At 39.9% G+C, this 20508-nt stretch overlaps 1 protein-coding gene across 3 annotated transcripts in view; it reads right to left on the reverse strand.

Annotated features, from left to right (window-relative positions):
• Positions 1–509: 509 nt before the first annotated feature.
• Positions 510–20508, reverse strand: part of VWC2L (von Willebrand factor C domain containing 2 like) — a 165547-nt gene continuing 145548 nt past the window's right edge. Inside the window, exon 3 of one of the 3 annotated variants that reach the window (XM_051849156.3) lies at positions 510–5884. In XM_051849156.3, the coding sequence (XP_051705116.1) occupies positions 5855–5884 (30 nt within the window). In that variant the 3' untranslated portion in view covers positions 510–5854. The remainder of the gene's footprint in view (positions 5885–20508) is intronic. The other 2 variants (XM_002712459.6, XM_051849155.3) reach the window with 2 other exon arrangements.

A 20508-nucleotide genomic window follows, 5' to 3' on the forward strand; every position in this document is an offset into this window, starting at 1 on the left:
GTTATGTCTAATAATTATAAGCCTCTGATATAAAAGCCAATTCTGCCTCTAACTAATCATGCGATCCTGAGAAAACCATAAAACTTTTCTGAAACTCAGTGTTCCAGTCTGCAAAATGGGATTGACAGTCAATAATTTCATAGTGCTTATGAGAAAGTTGGATTAATGAATACAAGCCTTCGCCTCATATAAAGTAGCCAGTAGAGTGTCTGATATACACAAGGGGCTCAGGAAATGGTAGCTGAGGTTTATATTGAAATCCAACCCCAACACTACCCACCCCATGTAACTATTCATTTGTAAAACTTCAAATATCAATCTTAAATCTAGAAGTATAGGTTTTTGAAAGTACCCCTACTCAGATCCACTTTCAAACACAATATGGGGATTATTTAAACTGGAGTTTGGGATTCATGTATTAGAAGTTCAAGATTTTCAAAAATTAAAAAGAAAATTAGCATATGTTTACCACAACTTAAAATATTTGAAATATAAAACAAATTTTGAATTCTTAACATTGGATAGAAGAAATTAATTCAACTCAGTCCATTTAACTCTTACATTATGAAAGGCACCATGACATTAGCTGTGAATTATTCATCTAAGGAACAATATGCCTTTTAGGTATCTGAGCATAAGGTTGATCAGGTTGAACCAAGTGTTCATGATGCACATTACACATGGAGGCTCCTTGATACAGACGTCACCCTAATTTAATGTATAAATCAATTATGAATGTGGCAAGAAAGCAAACGTGAGGTATTGACTCAAAGATCATATTTTATCTTTCAAAATTTGAGAATGTCTTTCTTTAAAAGAAGATATTCTCAGTGTAGAATCTAAAAAAAAAAAAAAAACCAAGCAAACAAACATAGGACCACATCTTACTCATAGCTTTCTCCTCTCTGCTCTGATATGCCTTCTCCCTGAACCTTGAATCTAAATTAAACTGTAAGAAATCCTTCACACTGAATGCATATAGGAGGAAGAGAATTGGTGAATGGGAAGTTGAAGCAAGAAAATTCGAATCTTGTGTTAAGAAAATATTGGTAGACTAGAGGTGTGTATTCAACACGTGTGTGTGAGGAGGCCATGCTTTTTTTTTTTTTTTCTACTTGTTTTTCTTCTTTCTCCAACAATGCAGATGATGGTAGGGTATACAATATTGCTTAGTACTAAGCGATATGGTTATCTCAAGGAGAAAAGCCCTGAGCTCCAGCAATGGTTCTTGCTCTGGGGCTGTTTGCTGCCTTCTGGAGGTCATTTGGTAGAAAGCTTCATTCCCAGTTGTGTCTCTGCTGTCTAGGAGGGTGTTTAGCATGAAGCTTCAAAAGAATAGTAATCCCAATCTAAACCCGCAAGTAGCAAGAACAAACCCAGGAATGTCTGAGAGTTCACGGCTGTCAGTTGGAGGATTTGAATCCTCGCTTAGAACTCAGAGACAATAACAACCAAATTTAATGTTAATGACAGTTTGGATCATGAGAACACCCCTATACCTCATCTTTACAAAAGCAAAGATGGTTGACTATGGATTGGATAATTGATGATACCAAGGAGTCACTAATTTTATTAGCTTTGATATGGTTTTGTAAGAAGTTTCACTTTTTAAAAAGAGATGCTCACTGTGACTCACTGGGCTGCAATAATGTGATTCTTAATATTTGCTTTAAAAGACTGAGGGAGAAAAGAATAAAATGAAATATTATGCAAAGTCTCTATTACTGTTGAATCTGGATAATGGTTGAATGGAGGTCTCTTACTATTTTGATAAATTTTTGTGTATGTTTGAAAACTTTTACAATGAAAAATTCCTGCTACCCTGTAACACTGGGAAAAACATTTAACCTCTTTATTTTTTGTTTTCTCAGGGACAGAGCAGAGGCAGTACAATTTGCTCTTTCGTAGATGTGTGCGATGGATTGAATAAGATATTATGGGTTCAGGGTCTAGCACAGAATAACCAGTGAACAACTGTAGATTACCACCCATGATGTAAATGGATTTGAGCTTAGGAAGATTTCTCCTATTTCTTACCCTGTCATCACTAGTTCATTTGAGCCTCCTATGCTCTGATCCCAGGGTTATCCCTGCCTTGTATTATGACAGAAAGTGTGGGTGCTGGGCTCAGCGGTTAATATACTGCAGGGGACACCTGCTTCCCATTCTGGAGTGCCTGTTTGGAGTTCTGGCTCTTCCACTTCTGGTATAGCTTCCTGGTAATGCATACCCTACACTCAAGTAATGGAGTCTCTGCCACCCATGTGAGACATCTGGATTGAGTTTCTGATTCCTGGCTTTAGTGTTGCCCAAGCCTGGCTGTTGCAAGCGTTTGAAGAGTAAATCAGCAGATGGAAATCTCTCTTTTCTCTGTGTTGCTGACTCTGTTACTGCTTTGCAAATAAAACATTTTTAAAAATTAAAAAAAAAAAAGAAAATGCACAGAGGCTGATTCTAAAGCTAAGACTTCATTCTAATTGAACACACTCTAAACACACATGTATTTCCTTGTGATAGACATCACGGAGAATTAGTCATTAAATAATGCAGATAGGGGAAAAAAAGACATTTGGGAAGGAAAATATACCACAAACAATGTTTGCTGGTTAACACACTTTATATTTAACAAAATAATTTTTTAATAATATATTCTTTTACACATCAAATATTGTTGCTAGAATCCCCTTTATACAGTTTAGCGTTTAGTTTTTTTTTTGTTTCTCACTAGTTTTCAGGCACACCATTTTTCAAAGATTTTAGAAACTGAATTTTTTTTTAAACAAGCATCAGCTGACAAACAGGTTGTTGATCCCTTATTTAAACATGGCTGTGATTAAAGCCGAGAACCAAAGGCGGCAGAGGAGCAGTGGTACAGAGGTGACAGTGCGGCTGCACACAAAGCCTTCCAAAGAAAAGAAAAGAAGAAAAGACAGATGAAACCAAACCTCTGCTGTTCAGAGCTTGGAAAGGATTTCTCAGTGACCTGGCTAGAAGGAAGTTGTAAAATGCTTACGGATTTATGAGAAATTCTATCACAGTATAGGTTCATCTCTCCCTAAAGGGGGAAAAATGTCAGTGCTACAAAGTCTTAAAGGAAATAGCTTGTAGTGAAACTCTGAGAAAAACAAAATCCAGTAAAAATCCCTCTCTCTAGCTGGTAACAGAGACCACTGAGCAGCCCACTTTCTGTGCTCTCTCTGAAGAGAGCTTTTTGATGGATGTTGTACTCCATTCTAGTGACTTCTTGCTGTGACTATCACTGCGCCAAGACTTTGAAGCGAAATCCCTGTACCTTGGCTTCCCAGTTGCACTTTTCTTTCTGTTTTCTAAAAAGGACATAGTCACTCCTCAATAATAGATAAGGTACAATGCTACATGGCTCTATTAATGATGTTTTTTGAGTTTCAAACCTTATTCCTGTCATATATTATTATTATTATTTCTTTCCAAGTGTGTGGATTTTTGAAGCTGGCAACAGGCAACCTCAGGGCAATGAAAGCTCTATAATATGTCTCTGTCTAGACACAGGCTGAGGTGTGGAATGCCTTTACTTTTGAGTGCAGGCATAAATCATGCAGAATTGTTCATGAATGATTCATGACTGTCTATATGATGTATCCATGGTGGCAACTGAAAGGCACCAACCTTGCGGCAAATTGGTGTTCTAAGGGAAGGCGGCTCGGTGTTCTTCCTTGGGACGGCGCCGGCGTGGCTATTTGTATCATAACACAAGCACAGTGTGCGTAAAAGTGTCAGGTCCAACTCATCAGCACATTAATTTTGGAAATGACAACTCTTTCTTGATGACAGGAACGGCTTGGGGGAGGAGAGGCTGACAATTTTAAATGAAAAACCAGTTGACAAGATTAAAGAAATACAAATCCTGGGGTGTTCTTGTGACATTAGGAGAATCACTCTCCATGGAGGAGGCTAACCCCTCAGGGCATCTGTGCATGTCCCAAGGGGCTCACAGGCTCACCAAAGCCACAGGTGCAGCCACAGCTTGCCCAGAATGTCCCCCTGGAAGAAAATACTCTATACTGATGATTCCAGGTGACTGGTTCTCAATCAGGTGAAATTTTGCCCTCATTCCCACCCCTTGGGCATACTTGGCAGTATTTGGAGACATTTGGTTGTCACACCTAGGGTACTGCTACTGGCACCTAGTGGATAGAGACCAACGATGCTTATAAACATCTTAAAATTGTTCAGGACAGCCCTCGCTTAGTATCTGTTCCTAAATGTCAATGCTACTAACATTGAGACACCTGCTTTCAAAGATGCCACTCCACAGGAGTCACGGCAAGACCCAGGTTGGGGGTGGGACAGAAAAAGAAAGAACATTGATGATGAAGACAACCTTCAAGTTTCCTCAAGGACCCTATCAGATCTGCACTGGGATTTTTAGGACAGGGAGTGGAATAAGCGACTGACTATGCCATGTGGTTTCAGAATTGCTCATTTTGCACTTGAATCCAGGTGGCATCAGATACCCTGTGTGTTTTATTTGTTTCTGTTACTATACTAGCAGCATTTCAGGGCAACCTTGAGACACTTCAAAGGTTCACTTAATTGTTCAGTATCTAATATATACATTTTAAAAATGTTCAACAAATGGAACTGTATTGTGCAAGACTGTTTCTACCCTAATCTTTAATTTAAATCAGCACTTGAGGTGGAGAGAGTGTCCTGAATCTGTATTTTAGACATAGGGCTGAGCAGTTGTTACCAGAACATGGCAAACACAGTCTGAATCGTAGAAAGCTGCCAGTGTGTACTACTGGCTTTCAGTCAGCTATGAACTCAAAAGCTGTAAGTGTTCAGGAGGATTCAGATTCACAGTGGGGCTACTCACCCTGGTTCTGGTTTTCATATTGCCCAGTGACAGAGTGGTTTTACCGTGTGTTCAGTTACAAATCAAACTCAAATTCATTGTCATGAAAAACTTTGGTGATTAATGCTACAATCTGAAAAAATAAAACAAACCATGTTTCTCTCTTTGGATTTTTTAGTCAAATTCAGTGTGTTCTTTGCCTATTTTTTTTTTTTTTTGATTGGCAGTTTCAAGATTTTGTACATGAAATGTGTGGTTTGTAAGACTCATTACACGAGCCCCCACTTAATGGACAAGGTACCAGTTTCCCGCCTGCCCATCCTTCTGTTCTCAGCCTAAAAGGCATGATTCATTCCAGGGTAGCAATTGGTTGGATGATCTTGTGTCTTCCTGGTCAGGAGAGCCTTCTCCATGAAATTCTTTTACCAAACCTTTTTAGATACAACTTGAAATTTTTCTGTGCATTCAATTCTAGCCTCTTAAACTCTAAAGGTGAGGAAAAAAAAGACCACAAGAGAAAAATGCCATGTGGGTTGTACAGAGGAGTGAAAATGGAGCAAATCAGGACACAGTGAGCTGGAGGCCAGAGGCATCACCAGGGAAGGAGCCTGTGCAAGGCTATTTCTTTCTTTTTGTCCCAAAAATCCAGTCGTCAAGTCACCATCAAGCATTGGTTATTACAAAAGCTGTTTAGATAGCTATGTACTATATATATTTTGTATAGCAAGAGAAAAAGAGAGAAATTTCCTCTTAGTAAAATATTCACTTTTGTCAACCCTAAAAGGTTTTGCTGGTGACCCTGTTGTAGCTGGCAGGAGTTTGTTTTGTTTTGTGTTAAACATGTGCAGTGTAGAAGCCACAGCATCTTCTCCTAAGAATTCGCCATTGACTGGGAATTGTCCTACACAGTCTGCTTGCCTTGGCATTCGCGTTTTGAACACTGAGCAGGCTTCCACCAGTCCCCGTTGTGACAGTGACAGATGTTACATTCGTCCACTTTGACTTCAATGCCAGCTGGAATTATTGTAGTTCCGGCAAAGCAGTTTGGACCTGGAACACACACATACATTGATTATTTGATTAAATCTGGAAGATCATTTTCTTCCTCCCTGTTCCCCCAAGAATTCCAACCACGAAGCCATGAAGGAGTTTGCTGAATTGTTCTAACAACTTATCAAGGAATTTTTTAGCATCCCCTGTAGATTCAATCTTTCACCCTAGTATTTTTTGCATCAGCTCATTTTCCTCATATGTATCTCATTCATTACTGACAAAGAAACAATACTCAAAAAGTCTTAGCGCCTGATTACTCAGTGTATATGGTTTTCTAATTAAGGTTCTATGGATTAAACTCTATTTGTTCTATCCTCTGGGATGTGGAGGCAGCCTAAGTGTCCCCTGATGTATGATCCAACTGTCTCTCTTCTGGCAGGTATGAGACAATGAAGTTGCCCACTCTCCAGTTTCAGCACCTCCTGGAGCTCAGTTCCTGGAATTCCCAGCTTGTTTCTTGATAACAATGAATAATTCATGGCCAGATGATTTATTCATGTCCCAAACAAGCTTTGCTAGAGGTTCATTTGATTTTTATCAATGGAGTTCCTTTAATCTACTGGCTTTTTTTTTTTTTTTTAAGAATGGCCCAAATGGTTGGCTTTTGAGGGTCAGCAGGAATTGTATTTATTTTGCTTTTCCAGTTCAAAAACCTTTACTGCAAATGTCACCTGCTCACTATAGATACATGTTTTTAAAATTCAGCAATCTCGATTTTTCACTTTTTGCCTATCTTTCTCCCCTTTCTCTTACTTTCCTTTAATTAACTAATTAATTTTCTGGTATTCTTGTTTCTTTTAACTCTCTAAAGATGGGGGTATCAATATTCAGTGTTAGCTGATATTCCCAAATTCAAATGCAATACAATTTCTTCCAAAGTTGTATTTGGTTATAGTGGAGTGGCATAAATTGCTATTTTTTTAACAGCTTGATGTAAGTCTCTGAAGTACATGTTTGGCTAAAGACAGGAAGGATTGAACTGTGTCTACTAGTGATTTATGAATCCAGCATTACTGGCCATTCATCATAGCCACTACAGAATAACAATAATATTCATGAGTTCCTGGGCCCTACTTTCACTTTCTTACCACTGTATAAAAATATACAGGGCTATTTTTACCATGAAATAAATGAAATCAGAGGCTATTTGTAGTTCTTCAACATTGGAGGTTTGTTTCTATAAAGATCATAACTATTGAATTATAAATGTATATTTATCAACACAAAACTGTTTAATATACTCTAGCTTCAATTGCCCATTTGTTAATGGTCTCAAACCTCAATGGCGCGTAGATTTGCTAGTGGTATTTGTGTTTCTATGCATTTCCTTCACTCTGTAACACAAAGAGCTGGCAAACGTGCCTGAGCATGGGAAATCATCAAGAGCAGCAGGGATAGAACAGGTCAGCTCTAACAGGTAAACAGTTGGTGAAGTATCTGCCTTTATGCGGAGGGTGCTTCTTGTTTAGATGCCGTGATTATAAGGCCCTGTCCATCAAAATGATTGATTAGGAACATAATAGCATTTTCATAAATCTTGGAATTTAAGTCATTGGTAAATCTGACTTTGGGAATGGTCCTATATGCGAAAATTCAGTGCCAGACCATGAATCTGTTTTGAACCCAGAACTGAGGTATCTTCAGATAATTCAGCAAGGAAGATTTTCCAGAATGTGGCTGGTTCTCCCATGGATGTTGTTGTCAGATCTCTCTCAGCCCAGTCAGTTCTATGCCAAACAGGGTCTTGCCAGGGCCAACGCAGCTTCAGAAATTGAATTAGATATGATGACCACCTGTTTGCCTGGAAGTAGCCCAGGGAAGCAATGATCTGTCTCTCCACCTCCCTGCTCTTAACCCAGTCTATTCACCCCAATTATGGACTTTGAATTTTTCCACATGGGGAAAGAAAAAACATTCTTTTCTTAACAGTGGTTTCAAAAGAAGCAAGTCCCTAAAGCAGGCACGATACTATCCAAAGAGTTTTGCCAGCTTCTTTAGAGGATTTGGAAATTGATAGAAGAATCTGGACTCTGCGTGCGAGTGCACACCTGTGCCTGCACCTGCGTGTGCCTGTGCATGTTGGCAGGAGTGGGACGTGATGGATGCTCCTGGTTCACAGGAAGTTGGTTCATCTCAATGGCATAATGAGAGAAAAAGGCAGGGAGGGATCTCTGAGATTTTGTCCAGGTCACTAGGTGTGTCCTGAAGGGACGTTTTACTTGAGCTTTGGTTTCCCTATCTGCTCCTTCCTGCATATGTTGATATTGCACTGTGAACAGTAGTATTTGATTAACCTCTCAATATCATTTCTTTCTTTCTTTTTTTTTTTTTTTTTTTTTTTTTTTTTTTTTTGGACAGGCAGAGTTAGACAGTGAGAGAGAGACAGAGAGAAAGGTCTTCCTTCTGTTGGTTCACCCCCCAAATGGCTGCTGCGGCCGGCACACCGTGCCGATCTGAAGCCAGGAGCCAGGTGCTTCCTCCTGGTCTCCCATGTGGGTGCAGGGCCCAAGCACTTGGGCCATCCTACACTGCCCTCCTGGGCCACAGCAGAGAGCTGGACTGGAAGAGGAGCAACTGGGACTAGAACCTGGCGCCGCAGGCGGAAGATTAACCAAGTGAGCCATGGCGCCGGCCCCTCTATATCATTTCTTAAGAGTTACTTGGGATTTGCAGCACTCTCAGTTTAAGAAATATTTATTATATTGATTGACAGAATGCAAAGAAAGATCCTTGGCATGTGCTAAAACTGACCAGTGGCACTGTACATAGCATAGTAAATAATCAACTGTCTACCTGATGGCCAAAGATATTTTATATAATCAAAAATTCTTTTTGGGTCTCATTAACTTTAGTACTCCAGTGATTTTCTTGGGGCCCTCTGAGAATGTCAGGTGTAACTACAGCAAGCCTTGGTTTTCTGTTAGTAGTCTTATCTGCCTGAAAGTAATTTAGATAATTGTCAAGCAGAATGGTTGGCACTATTTAAAACATGTTCTGGTGTTAGCTCTTTCTCTTTAATAGTGGCAACAAGAAATGCTAATTTGCTTTAAGCAAGTGAATGTTCTCCATGGGTTCACTACATAGGAAATCTATCCTTACCTCCATCTACCATCTTCCTTTTATCTGAGGGATGCTTTCCTTCAGTCTTGGTGCTTGTTAAGGAATGAGTTGCTCAGAAGAGTGAATTCAGTGGTAAAGCCACATATTTTAATGCAGAGGAGTTGGAGAGGTTCCAGAAGGGAGCAATGAAAATGATTAAACTGAAGGCTGCAAATAGGACCTCTGAGAAAAGGTTAAAGGGATTGGAATTATTTAATCTACAAAGAGAAGATAGAGGAATAATTCAATAACTCTCTGAGAATGAAGGCTTATTGAGTGAAGAATGGTGAGCAACTGTTCTCTCTTTCTTCTGGGGCTGAGAGTAAGAGGAAATGGAGACAACCGATCTGCAATGAATTGAAAATACACACACACACATACACATCACACATTCCTCAGAGAACTGAGTTGAACGTGGCAGTTGCTAACAATGTGATGAGATCTTCTCTCTTAGAGAGCTTTAAGGATTAAAAAAATACAAATCATAAAAAATAAAATTATAAGAATAATTAAATAGGGAATTTGGGAAATACAAAGAAAGAAAAAAATGGTAAAATTTTGATCAGGGTGGAAATTGGATGATGGGAAAATAGCAGTTCTTTTTACTGTTATACTTACCTTATAGATGCTCAATTTTTTTTCCACAATAAAAAGCTTTTTTTTTTTTAAAGAATATGGGAGGTATTATCTGTCAAATATGGTTTAAATCACCAGGTCCTTGAAGATAGGAGTTGAATATTTGTAAGTTCTTATGTCTGGAAAATATTAAGGACTCAGTATAGGGTTTTTAAAAGATTTATTTGAAAGGCAGACTCACACACACACACACACACACACACACATGGGGTGGGGGGGAAATCTTCTATCCACTGGTTCACTCCCCAGATGTCTGCTACTGGCTGAAGTCAGGAGACTGGAACTCCATACAAGACTCCCACATGGATAGCAGGGGCCCAGGTATTTGGGTCATCTTCTACTGCTGTCTCAAGTGCATTTGCATGGATCTGGATTTCGAGTAGGGCAGCCAGGACTTGAACTGACCTCCAATATGGGATGCCAGCTTTGCAGGTGGTATATTAACCTGCTGTGTTCTGTTAGCCCTTCAGTACAGGATTGTTCAACTAAATGAAATAATATGAACTAAGTAGTTATCATATATTATAATGAAACTTATTTTGTAGATTAGACTCTCTATATATCATTCCTAGTCCTAGAAATATAGATATGGAATTATTTGCTAATGGATGGAAATACATGGAGTCATTTCTTGAGCACTTAGTTCATACCAGGGATTTGTCTCATTCAATTTTGCAATAAACCTTACAAGATGCACAGGCTTACTCATAGGACACAGAGCCTCATCAACAGAAAATAATTTTCCAAAGTTCAAATACTCAGGTGGTGGAATCAATTGGATACCCCCTACAAGATGTTTCTAATTGCCCAGGAAAGGAGGCATGTGTCTAGCTACACCAAGATCCTGAGCTTCTGAACAGAATGCAGAAGTCCAGTGGCTTTGAGCCTTGAGGATGCATAATACAGTGAGAAATTTGATGGGGCTAGAAAGAACAGAGACTGATTTTCCAGAGATCTCTGAAAAAATATGGACTATTCATCTCGTTTTATAGTTTTATATGGACGATTCACCTCGTTTCCAGGAAACATAATTTATTTAAAAACTAAAGGGAACTTCCCATGGAGAAGATGATAGGCGGTGATGCTTTCCTTTTGGCAGCTGGGAACTTCTCCCTGATACCAGTTGGAGACCAGTCAAGCAGCAGAATGAACGTGGCCCATAACTCAGGAGACCTGCTTTAAGCTGCAGCTCTATGACTGACTCTCTGACTTTAGGCAAGCACTCTGTAACCCCAATAACAAAGGGGACCCGACTGGTCTGTTCTCAGAGAGGAGTCATATTCTTGAAAACACAGTAAAATTGGAAATAAAATTCTTTCTGGGCAGTTGATCTAAGAGGTAAGAGCGAAGGGGAGAATGAGGTTTCACACACTGTTCTTCCCTGTGGGCTTGATTTGGAATGATTCCTACTTTAGGAAAAAAAGTTTGAATGCCAGTTTTTATTTTATACATGTGGAAAATAAGTGTGCAGAGAGCCTTAGGAAAATATATATGTTTCATGGAAAAATGTTGCCGTGTACAAGGATACTTCAAAATGTTTGTGGAAAATTGAATCAAAAGATAGGTCGGCCGGCACTATGGCGTAGCAGATAAAGTTGCCGCCTGCAGCGCAGGCATCCCAGTATGGGCACCCATTCAAGACCCGGCCACTCCACTTCCAATCCAGATCTCTCCTATGGCCTGGGAAAGCAGTGGAGGATGGCCCAAGTCCTTGGGACCTTGCACCCACGTGGGAGATCTGGAGGAAGCTCCTGGCTCCTGGCTTCAGATTGGTGCAGCTCTGGCTGTGGTGGCCGATTGCCAGAGGATGGAAGACACCTCTTCCTCTTTCTTTCTCTCTGCCTCCACCTCTACCTCTGTGTAACTCTGCCTTTCAAATGAGTAAATCTATTTTTAAAAAGAATAGGTCTATTGTGATGCAAATTTTTTGAAACTCATACATAGATTACTCATAATACACAAATTCTATGAATTTTTGAAGATCCCTTGTATGCATGGATTTCAAAAATTTTTGCACCGAAGTTATCTTTAATTTCATTTTTTCACTAACTTTTTGAAGTTCACTCATACAGTATTTCATGTAGAAACTGGTTCCAGACCTTCCTCAGATACCAAAATCTGTGGATGCTCAGATCTCTGATATAGAATGGTTCAGTATCTCATATAACCTATGCATGTCCTCCTATCTACTTTGAATCAACCCCAAATTATTTATAATATTTAATACAAGGTAAATACCACATAAATAGTTATTATGCTCTCTTGTTTAGGGAATATAGCAAAAATAAAATGTTTGTATGTGCTTTATACAGATGCTGTTATTTTCAAATAGTTTTGACCTGTGGTTGATTGCAACCACAGCTGCAGAACCATAGGCCAACTGTTGAACAAGAAATACGTGCTCTGAAGGAAAGGAACCCAGCTGTGGAAGGTGGTAACATAGACTCTGACTTAGTTTATGAAAAGTTTCAGGATGTGTGTTGAGGGGCCTGGGTGTGTTGGGAGAAATAAAAATGGCCAGTGGGGTTCAAGTGGTGAATATAGCATGTGGTAAGGTTAGTGAAGTGGCCTGGAAAACAGGTTGGCGAAGTGGTGCGCTGGAGCCTCATATTTGCTTGTGAGAAAAAAACTGATGATTGTTCAGGAATTTTATAATCTTGTTGACATTACCTTGGTGGCTTGAAATTGGCCATGTCAAGTGTATATAGGCCACTCAAATTAGAAAATGTTACAAATCACGGCTCTAACCAGTCCCCAATGTTCACCCCCAACCCAATTGTTGAATATTTTTGAACACATCACTAGCAAAGGACTCCAAATGCTAGGTGTTATTTGCCATATTAAAGAGTTTGTTCTTACTCCAATGCAATGAAGAACCATTGAGGTATTGTAAAGACATTGATTCCACACACAGTAGTATTGCTATGTGATGGGTACACAGAATACCCAAGGATCCCATAAATAAGGTCTTTGATGGATGTAGGACTTCTGCGATTGCAAAGACTAGTGCCCTCATAGGCCCTGGCACTGTGTAATTATAATTAAAGTACATTTATTTCTCTTTTTCTTTGAGGCACTAAAAGCGTCTGCTAAAATGCTGAGGTAGTATTAAATTAGTGTCAGTAATTAACACATTGATTTGAATTAATTGATCAGGTTATCCCCTATGGAAAGTCAAGGCCCCAGGAAATGTGCAATTGGATCTGGGAGAAGGAGAAGGAAAATGAGGATGGAAGTGGTTTCTAGGAGGAAGCTTAGTTGGGATCTTTTAGGGGGCTGGGGTAATGTGCAACTTAATTGAGATACTGGGCTGTTGAGGTAAGAGAAGAATATTGTCAGTCAAGTGAAACTATCAACCCTGGTTAATACAAGCAGAAAAGGCACTTATTAAAGGAAGTTGTATCCAGAGAATATCCAGAATAGCTAAGAGAACCAAGTATGGGGGTCGCTCAATCAAAAGTGAAGGCCAAAATCATGTGACAGACCTGACCCAGTGAAGACACTTTGGACTTCGAGCAGCCTGTCCCATCAATGTCACCTGTGTAGACCTCCGGATATTGGTGCTAGAACCCCTGTCACAGCTTCCTCTCAAACCAGGCTAACCAGAATGGAAACTATGTGGTCACCTTCTTCTTGAAGTGACTAGCTTATCATTCAAAGTCTGCAGATGGGTAGAGTCCAGTCAAGTGGCTGCCTATGAGCTGCAAGGATGGCTGGAACTGGAATTTCTTGCATTTGAAATATCTCTAGTGGAGAGAGAGAGAGGAGAATTCTTCATCCATAGGGGATTTTCCCAATCGTGGGAAAGAGGTAACTGCTCATTTGTGATACTGAGAGGGATGGGGAAAGGGGTCAAGAGCACAGATTTCATTTATTTCAAATATTTTTTTCTGGAGTTAACTGCTAATATAGTTTGGCAGTCTAGAAGTTAATAATGTAAATATTCATTCAGAACAAGACTGCTCAAAAGCCCTTAGTGATACAGCAAGTAGTAAGATAGTTTGTTTTCAGGGAACAGATGTTCTAACGGGATGAATCAGCCACAAAGCACAAAAACAACCTAACAGGATCATTTCAAGTCATTCCATGCTATGAACAAGATAAGCAAGAAAACAGTCAATTGCCTAGACACAGAGTGGGGAAATACTTAGGAGTTTATAGAATGTTCATGAATGTTTTCTTATTAATATCCATCATCACACTGTAAAGTGATAACATGAGTCCCATTTCACAAATGAGGAAAGAGAAGTTCAGAGATGCCAAGGGACTCAGTAAAGGGCAGAGAAGTCAACTCTGGGAGAGTTCAAAGTTCAACCCCACATTCTTACTCCAGGTTGACTTCTTTGCTAGAGGAGAAGAGTTCTTCACGTATGCTACTACGTACTCCAAATATTAGAAGTAGTCATATATTCTTCTATCCTTGCCCTCCTGGCTTTCTACTGTAGGAAACACAGACAACCATCCAGATCCAGTTGACAACATTCAGCTTTTTGAAACTTCTACAATTCTTTTTAAGAGCTTTTCACGCATGACTAGTTTTCTCCTCACATGAGCTATTATTTTCTTTGTTTACAAATGAGACAATGAGACATTAAGCGACTTTCTCAAAGTCACATGGCTAATGAGTGATTGAGGTAGGTTGCCCAGCCAGTTTTTCCATGTTCCACCCTACATGTTAATCTTCCAGTGCATAGGAGCTGCTTACTGCTTCCTCTTAGTTTTGACAGCACATAAAATGATGCTGTTGCTGCAGTAGAGGGAAAAGTCTAGGATGCTTAAATTCCTGTTTCACGTGTCCTCGTAGGTAAAGGACTGCATGGGTGAACGAATGAATTGGATGGGGAAGGTCTAGCTACAAGATCTTCACCTTGGGGCCGAGAAATGGCTCCTCAGGCAGCTTTCCTTAACCTCTTCTCAGGACCTGCAAGGCAAGATTTGCTCCCGTGATGTATGTGTGGCTGCGAGGCCACTTGCTTCTAGTGATCAGCTTGGAAGACAGCCAGGTTAGCACAGAGATCTCTCAGTAGATGTCCTGCCCTTGTAGCTCATTCACCCCCGTCCTCTTTAATGCCAAGCCTCCTGCTTCCCAGAGCCACGGAAAACAGGGCTGCTCATGGCCACTTTAAAGACACTTCATGATTTTATATTGGTGTGGTGTCCCTGAAAATCCTCCTTCTGACAACAACTTCATATTGCTAAATAGTCCTCTTTTGAGTATTGCAATCTCTGGCCTTGATTTGAAAATTTATTACTGACACTTGGTGTCTTTTGGAAATTGGTTGTAAATGATCTTCCTGCTGCATAAATTACGCAGATTCCTGTTGTGCAAAGCCATAAACATCCTATATTTATTTGGCAGAGCATCTAAATCACTGGTTTCAGCAAATAGTAGGTTTGTAGGCCTCAGTTTGTGGCTGAATTGGATTAGATTATGCCCTTCCTCTTAACTAATTTAAATTCTCTGCTCCATGAAGTCTGATTCATGGGTATTGCACCATGAAAAAGCAAATAGGATTTCTGATCATGTGTACTCATTTTCAACTCATAAAATCTTAGAAAAAATGTTTTCAAACAATCAGTAAGTAGAGCTGATTGCAGGTGACATTGAGCTGAGTGCCTTGAACCTTCCTGGTCACACGGTTTGATGGCCTCCTTAGGCTTGGACAGAGAGCAATGATGAGATCCTAGTTGCTGGAGGGAGCCTCCAGATTAGAGACTAGAGTGCCTCTCTACCTGTTTTTAGCCACTCATTTCTATGTTACTTTTGAACTCTTTTTATTAAATCTCAAAACAAAAAGCTTCCTCAGAGTCAGGTGGCAAGATTCAGGAAGGATTGTTTTCTCTGAGGCTGCCCTAAAGGTGCCTGTTAATCATTTTATTTGAAAATTCAATATTGCTGAACTCCCACACAGATTTCAGTCTGAGAACTCCAGAGAGTCTTCCGGCCCTTAAGTATATAAGATTTATAGCCTAGTGTTCCAATTAAGTGAAATGCAAGGGCCGGGGCAGAAGAGAGGAAGGACGTGGTCAAGCTACACCATAAATGTAAAGGCTGGCTGCTCTTTTTCCAATTTCAGGAAAATCAGCAGGCTCCGAGAACCTGGCATCATTCAGGTCTGTGTTAGCTGGGCCATGTCTTTGCAGTTGCACCTTCAGAATGATGGTGGTCAGAAAATGGCTGGCGTTGCCATTGCTGAAAACCATCTGCTTGCTTTTTGCTTTGAATACTGGTATAATCTGAATCAAATTTTCCAAGGTGAATAAAAATTAATTCACCTTGTTAGAGCTTTTATTAATTATTTATTTGATAGGGGGACAGAGAGAAAGCGAGGGCTCCTCTCTGCTGGTTTAACCCCTACATGCTGTCAACAACCAGGAGTGGGTTGGGCCAAAGTCAGGACCAGGTCTCCGTGATTGGCAGGAACTCAATTACTTGACCAATCACCACAGCCTCCCAGGGTCAGCATTGGTGGGAAGCTGGAGCCAGAAACCAGAACCAGCACTGGAACTCAGGCCCTCCAGTGTGGAATGTGAGGCTTTTAGTCATGCCTGCTCCAGTCAGATCTCTCAATGGTTTTCACATCACTTTCATGTTTGATTTTAGGAATCCTAAAGACAGGTAGAGCTGAGTTAGAGCTAACACTCAAGTCCACAGAGACTGATCTAGGATAAAGAGATGAGTACTGTGGATTCACACTCTATGTTTCAGTCCTGCTCCCAGCTTTGGCTGTGGGAACCCAATGTTTTCAACCATGAAGGGGGAATAATAAAATAATGAGGATTTTACTGTATGGGGGTGTGGAAAGAGCAAATGAATTGACATATATAAAGCACTTAGAACACTTCCTGTCACATAGTAACTTCAAGAAACGTTACTGGTTGGTATTGACCATTCTGATTGTTATTACCTGAATTACAATCTGTACTACTTTGGACGGGATACAAATGCCAGGTCCTTTGGTTTGTAATCTTATGTTATTTCTTTTTTTCAAAAAATATTTTAACTTTAAATTAATCTTGTTAATGTCAACTGATACTGCTTTGCAAATTGAAGGAGCATCTAGCAGTCAAACTTTACCTGTGAGGGACTGTCTTAGGCACATTCACAGTTTACAAGGAAGTCAGAGAGTAAAGGGAACACCTGAACAGAGATAGTGCTCGGGAAGGCTAACGGGAGGTGTACTAGTGGTACCATTTGACTGAGGGGAGATTCATTAGGAAGATTTTGTAAAATGTTTTCTGAGACTGCTAATGTAAGTGTTTTTGTTTGTTAGAGAGAAATGGCCTACATGTGGAGAAAGAACATCCCAATTAAGGTCTAACAAAGAGGTTGAATGCTAAATAAAATGAAGAGTAGGCAGATATTCATATATATTTATCCAGTATTTCTGTATCTATTTATATACAGAATGTATTTATTGCTGCTTTCTTTCATAGTCCTTAAAAGAAATAGGATAAAATGTGAATGCCTGCCAATAACAGAAATACTGAATGCATTATGGTACCTCACTCCATGAATTCTTCACTCATTGAAATGAATGAATTACAACCTGCAGCTGATTTCCAGGGGTTTTCGTGTGTTTTTGAAAAAGAAAGCGATTATGCAGAGAAGTTAGTATATTCCAATCATATTTTAATAAAACAGATGTAGACAAACAATCTGCTGTGTGTATGTTTGTATAGGATTACACGGGGATGGAAGAAAAATAAAGCAGCATGAATGCTATGTTGTGAACATAGATTGTCTACCTAGGGAAAGTGGTTGCTAATGAGGAAGGAGGAGAGAGGGATAAAGGGGCAAAGAGAAAAAACAAGGGAAAAGTTGAACTAAAATAAGGCATCATGTCATATTTACACTTAGCTCCAAGCATAAAAATAAGGAAGTAAATTCTGGTATTGACATGCATTTTAAAATCATTGTGTACATTTGATGATATTGTGGTTCCTTTCCCCCTTAAAATCTGTTTTTAAATGGGTAGTGTGGCCGGCGCCGCGGCTTACTAGGCAAATCCAAGTACTTGGGCCCTGCACCCCATGGGAGACCAGGATAAGTAAGTACCTGGCTCCTGCCATCTGATCAGCGCGGTGCGCTGGCCGTGGTGGCGGCCATTGGAGGGTGAACCAACGGCAAAGGAAGACCTTTCTCTCTGTCTCTCTCTCTCACTGTCCACTCTGCCTGTCAAAAAAAAAAAAAAAAAAAAAAAGGGTAATGTTTCTGGCAATCGACCACAGCTTAGAACTGAAGAAGCGTGGTGAAAAGTAGTTCCTTGTAAGGGGCAGGCGAGGCACAACTGCAGTTCCCAAGTGCTGCGGTTTCCATGACTCCTTGGGAGCTCCTAGCAAAACATGACTACAGACTACTTAAACGTGGCTACTCCAAAGTAAGCTGTGCTGTATGTCTAAAGAGTACACATCCAATTCAAAGATTCGATATATCTTTGAACATGAGAAAATGAATATAAAATAATTTACTGATACATTTTATAATATTTTGAATATATTTGTTTAACTAAAATATATTATTGAAATTAATTTTCTCTATTTTTAGTTTTCTAATGTAGCTAATATTAACATTTAAAATTATACATGTGGCCCATATGATATTTCTATTGGACAATACTGGCTTGAGGAATTATGAAAGGATGAGATGACAGATAGCCAAGAGGAAGCTAATTTATTTATATTGAGGCAAAAAGGAATGCTAGATGTTGTGGAAGAAAAAAAGGGATATTCAAAGTGTGGGCTCCAAACCAACTGCAGAAGCACCACTGGAAATATCTTTGAAATGCAAATTGTGTAGCCCCATTAGAAACTGTGGGTTTGGGGCCCAGCAATCTATGGTTTCACAAGTATTCCAGTTATTTCTAATGCAAACTAAAATTGTTTTAAAAGATTTATTGTGTTTAATTGAAAAGCAGAGTGATGGGGGGAGAGGAATAAGGGAGGTAGAGAGAAAGAGATTTTCCATCCTCTTGTTCATGTCCTGAATGATGGCAATGGCTGGAATTGGTGCATCCAGGTCTCCCGTATGATACACAAGTACACAACTACTCAGACCATCTTCTACTGCCTTCCCAGGTGCATTAGCAGGGAGCTAGATAGGAAGCAGAGCAGCCAGGACTCAACCCGGTGCTACCATGTGTGATGCCTGCCTCATAAGCCTGCTGGGCCACAACCCCAGCCCCAAGTTAAGATTTGAGAACCATTGCTTTCAGATATAGCAGAGTTTAGACAAAAAAAAATAATTTTGGAAACCATAATACCGTTAGTCTGAGTTTGGGAAGAGGGCTCAAAATAGATGGAGCTTATCCAAAAGGCAATGAATTCAACATGTTATAAGAACACAGGCTTTTAGTAAGGGGTCATTTCTGAGGAGAAATTCTGAGCAAGTAAATGGTGGTTAAATGGTTCAATTACTTTCAAGTTTCAGCATCAGCCTCTGAGCTGTCATTATTGTGTTTCTTTGATAAGTGTGATTTTTTGCCACATGACAGCTTAAGAATCAAGGAGTCATGTGTGACACTTGGAATTTGGAACCATTTTCGATGCTTTAATGACCTCACTTTCAAAAAAAAAGAGAAACCAAGTTACTACTAGAAAGAAAATAGTATATATTTATCTTTGGGATAGAAACAGGTTAGAAAAGATTGTGTTATTCAGCTTCACCTAACTTTCATATAAAAATAAAATGTCTTTAAGCTACAAGCCTTCTACTTATCACAAACAATTTAGCAAACCTACTTTTATTTTCTTAAAGGAACATGCTTGAGTGAACATACTAGCATTCTAGTCTTGTCCTAACTGGGAAAGAAGATGGAATGGGACAGGGCTTTGCTTGTCCACGAAGTGGGCATCAACACAGACGCACACATACACCCACACCATGGTTCATGATGAAGATGAAGCAGAAAACATGAGGCCAGTGTTAAGGTGCAATAGGTCAAACAGTTGCCTCCAGCAACTCGTATGAGAACACTGGTCGGATCCTGGTAGCACCATTTCTAACATAGGTCCCTGCTAATGCGCCTGGGATGGCAATGGAAGGTGGACCAAGTGCCACCTATGTAAGAGAACCAGATGGAGTTCCAGGCTCTTGGCTTCAGCCTGGCCTAGCCCTGGCCATGGTGGTCTTTTTTGAGGTTGAATCGGTAGATGGAAGATTTCTTTCTCTCTCTCTCCACATAGTCTGTCTGTCACTGTGCTTTTCAAATAAATTAAAAAATCTCTCTCTCTAAAAAAAGGAAAACTTTCCCTCTGTATATTCTAAGACACAAAATGTCTTGCAACTTTATAAAAAAGTGGTAAGTTATTTTATTATTGGAACACAAGACCAAAAATGCTCTGTTGGCAATCTCAGTTTTTTTTTTCTTTGACAGGTAGAGTTAGACAGTGCGAGAGAGAGACGGAGAGAAAGGTCTTCCTTCCATTGGTTTACTCCCCAAATGGCCGCTACAGCCGGTGCTGCGCCAATCCGAAGCCAGGAGCCAGGTGCTTCTTCCTGGTCTCCCATGCGGGTGCAGGGCCCAAGCACTTGGGCCATCCTCCATTGACCTTCCAGGCCACAGCAGAGAGCTGGACTGGAAGAGGAGCAACCAGGACTAGAACCCAGCTCCCATATGGGATGCCAGTGCCGCAGGCAGAGGATTAACCAAGTGAGCCATGGCGCAGGCCCACAATCTCAGTTTTTATAGTAACACATTATTAAACATGCCATGGATATGTTAAGCAACAAAGTGACATTTTCTTTCCTACATAAATAACAATGCCTCTAAATAGCTAATAATTGAAATAGAAATGTTGACAAGATTAGTATAGAGACCACAAACTATAAAATAAAGCTAGTTAATTTAGTTTTTGAAGGATAACAAACTGATCATTTAAAATTC

The sequence above is a fragment of the Oryctolagus cuniculus genome, chromosome 3 (assembly GCF_051225735.1).
Source record: "Oryctolagus cuniculus isolate XC-2025 breed Fujian yellow rabbit chromosome 3, ASM5122573v1, whole genome shotgun sequence".
NCBI classification, from domain to species: Eukaryota; Metazoa; Chordata; class Mammalia; order Lagomorpha; family Leporidae; genus Oryctolagus; species Oryctolagus cuniculus.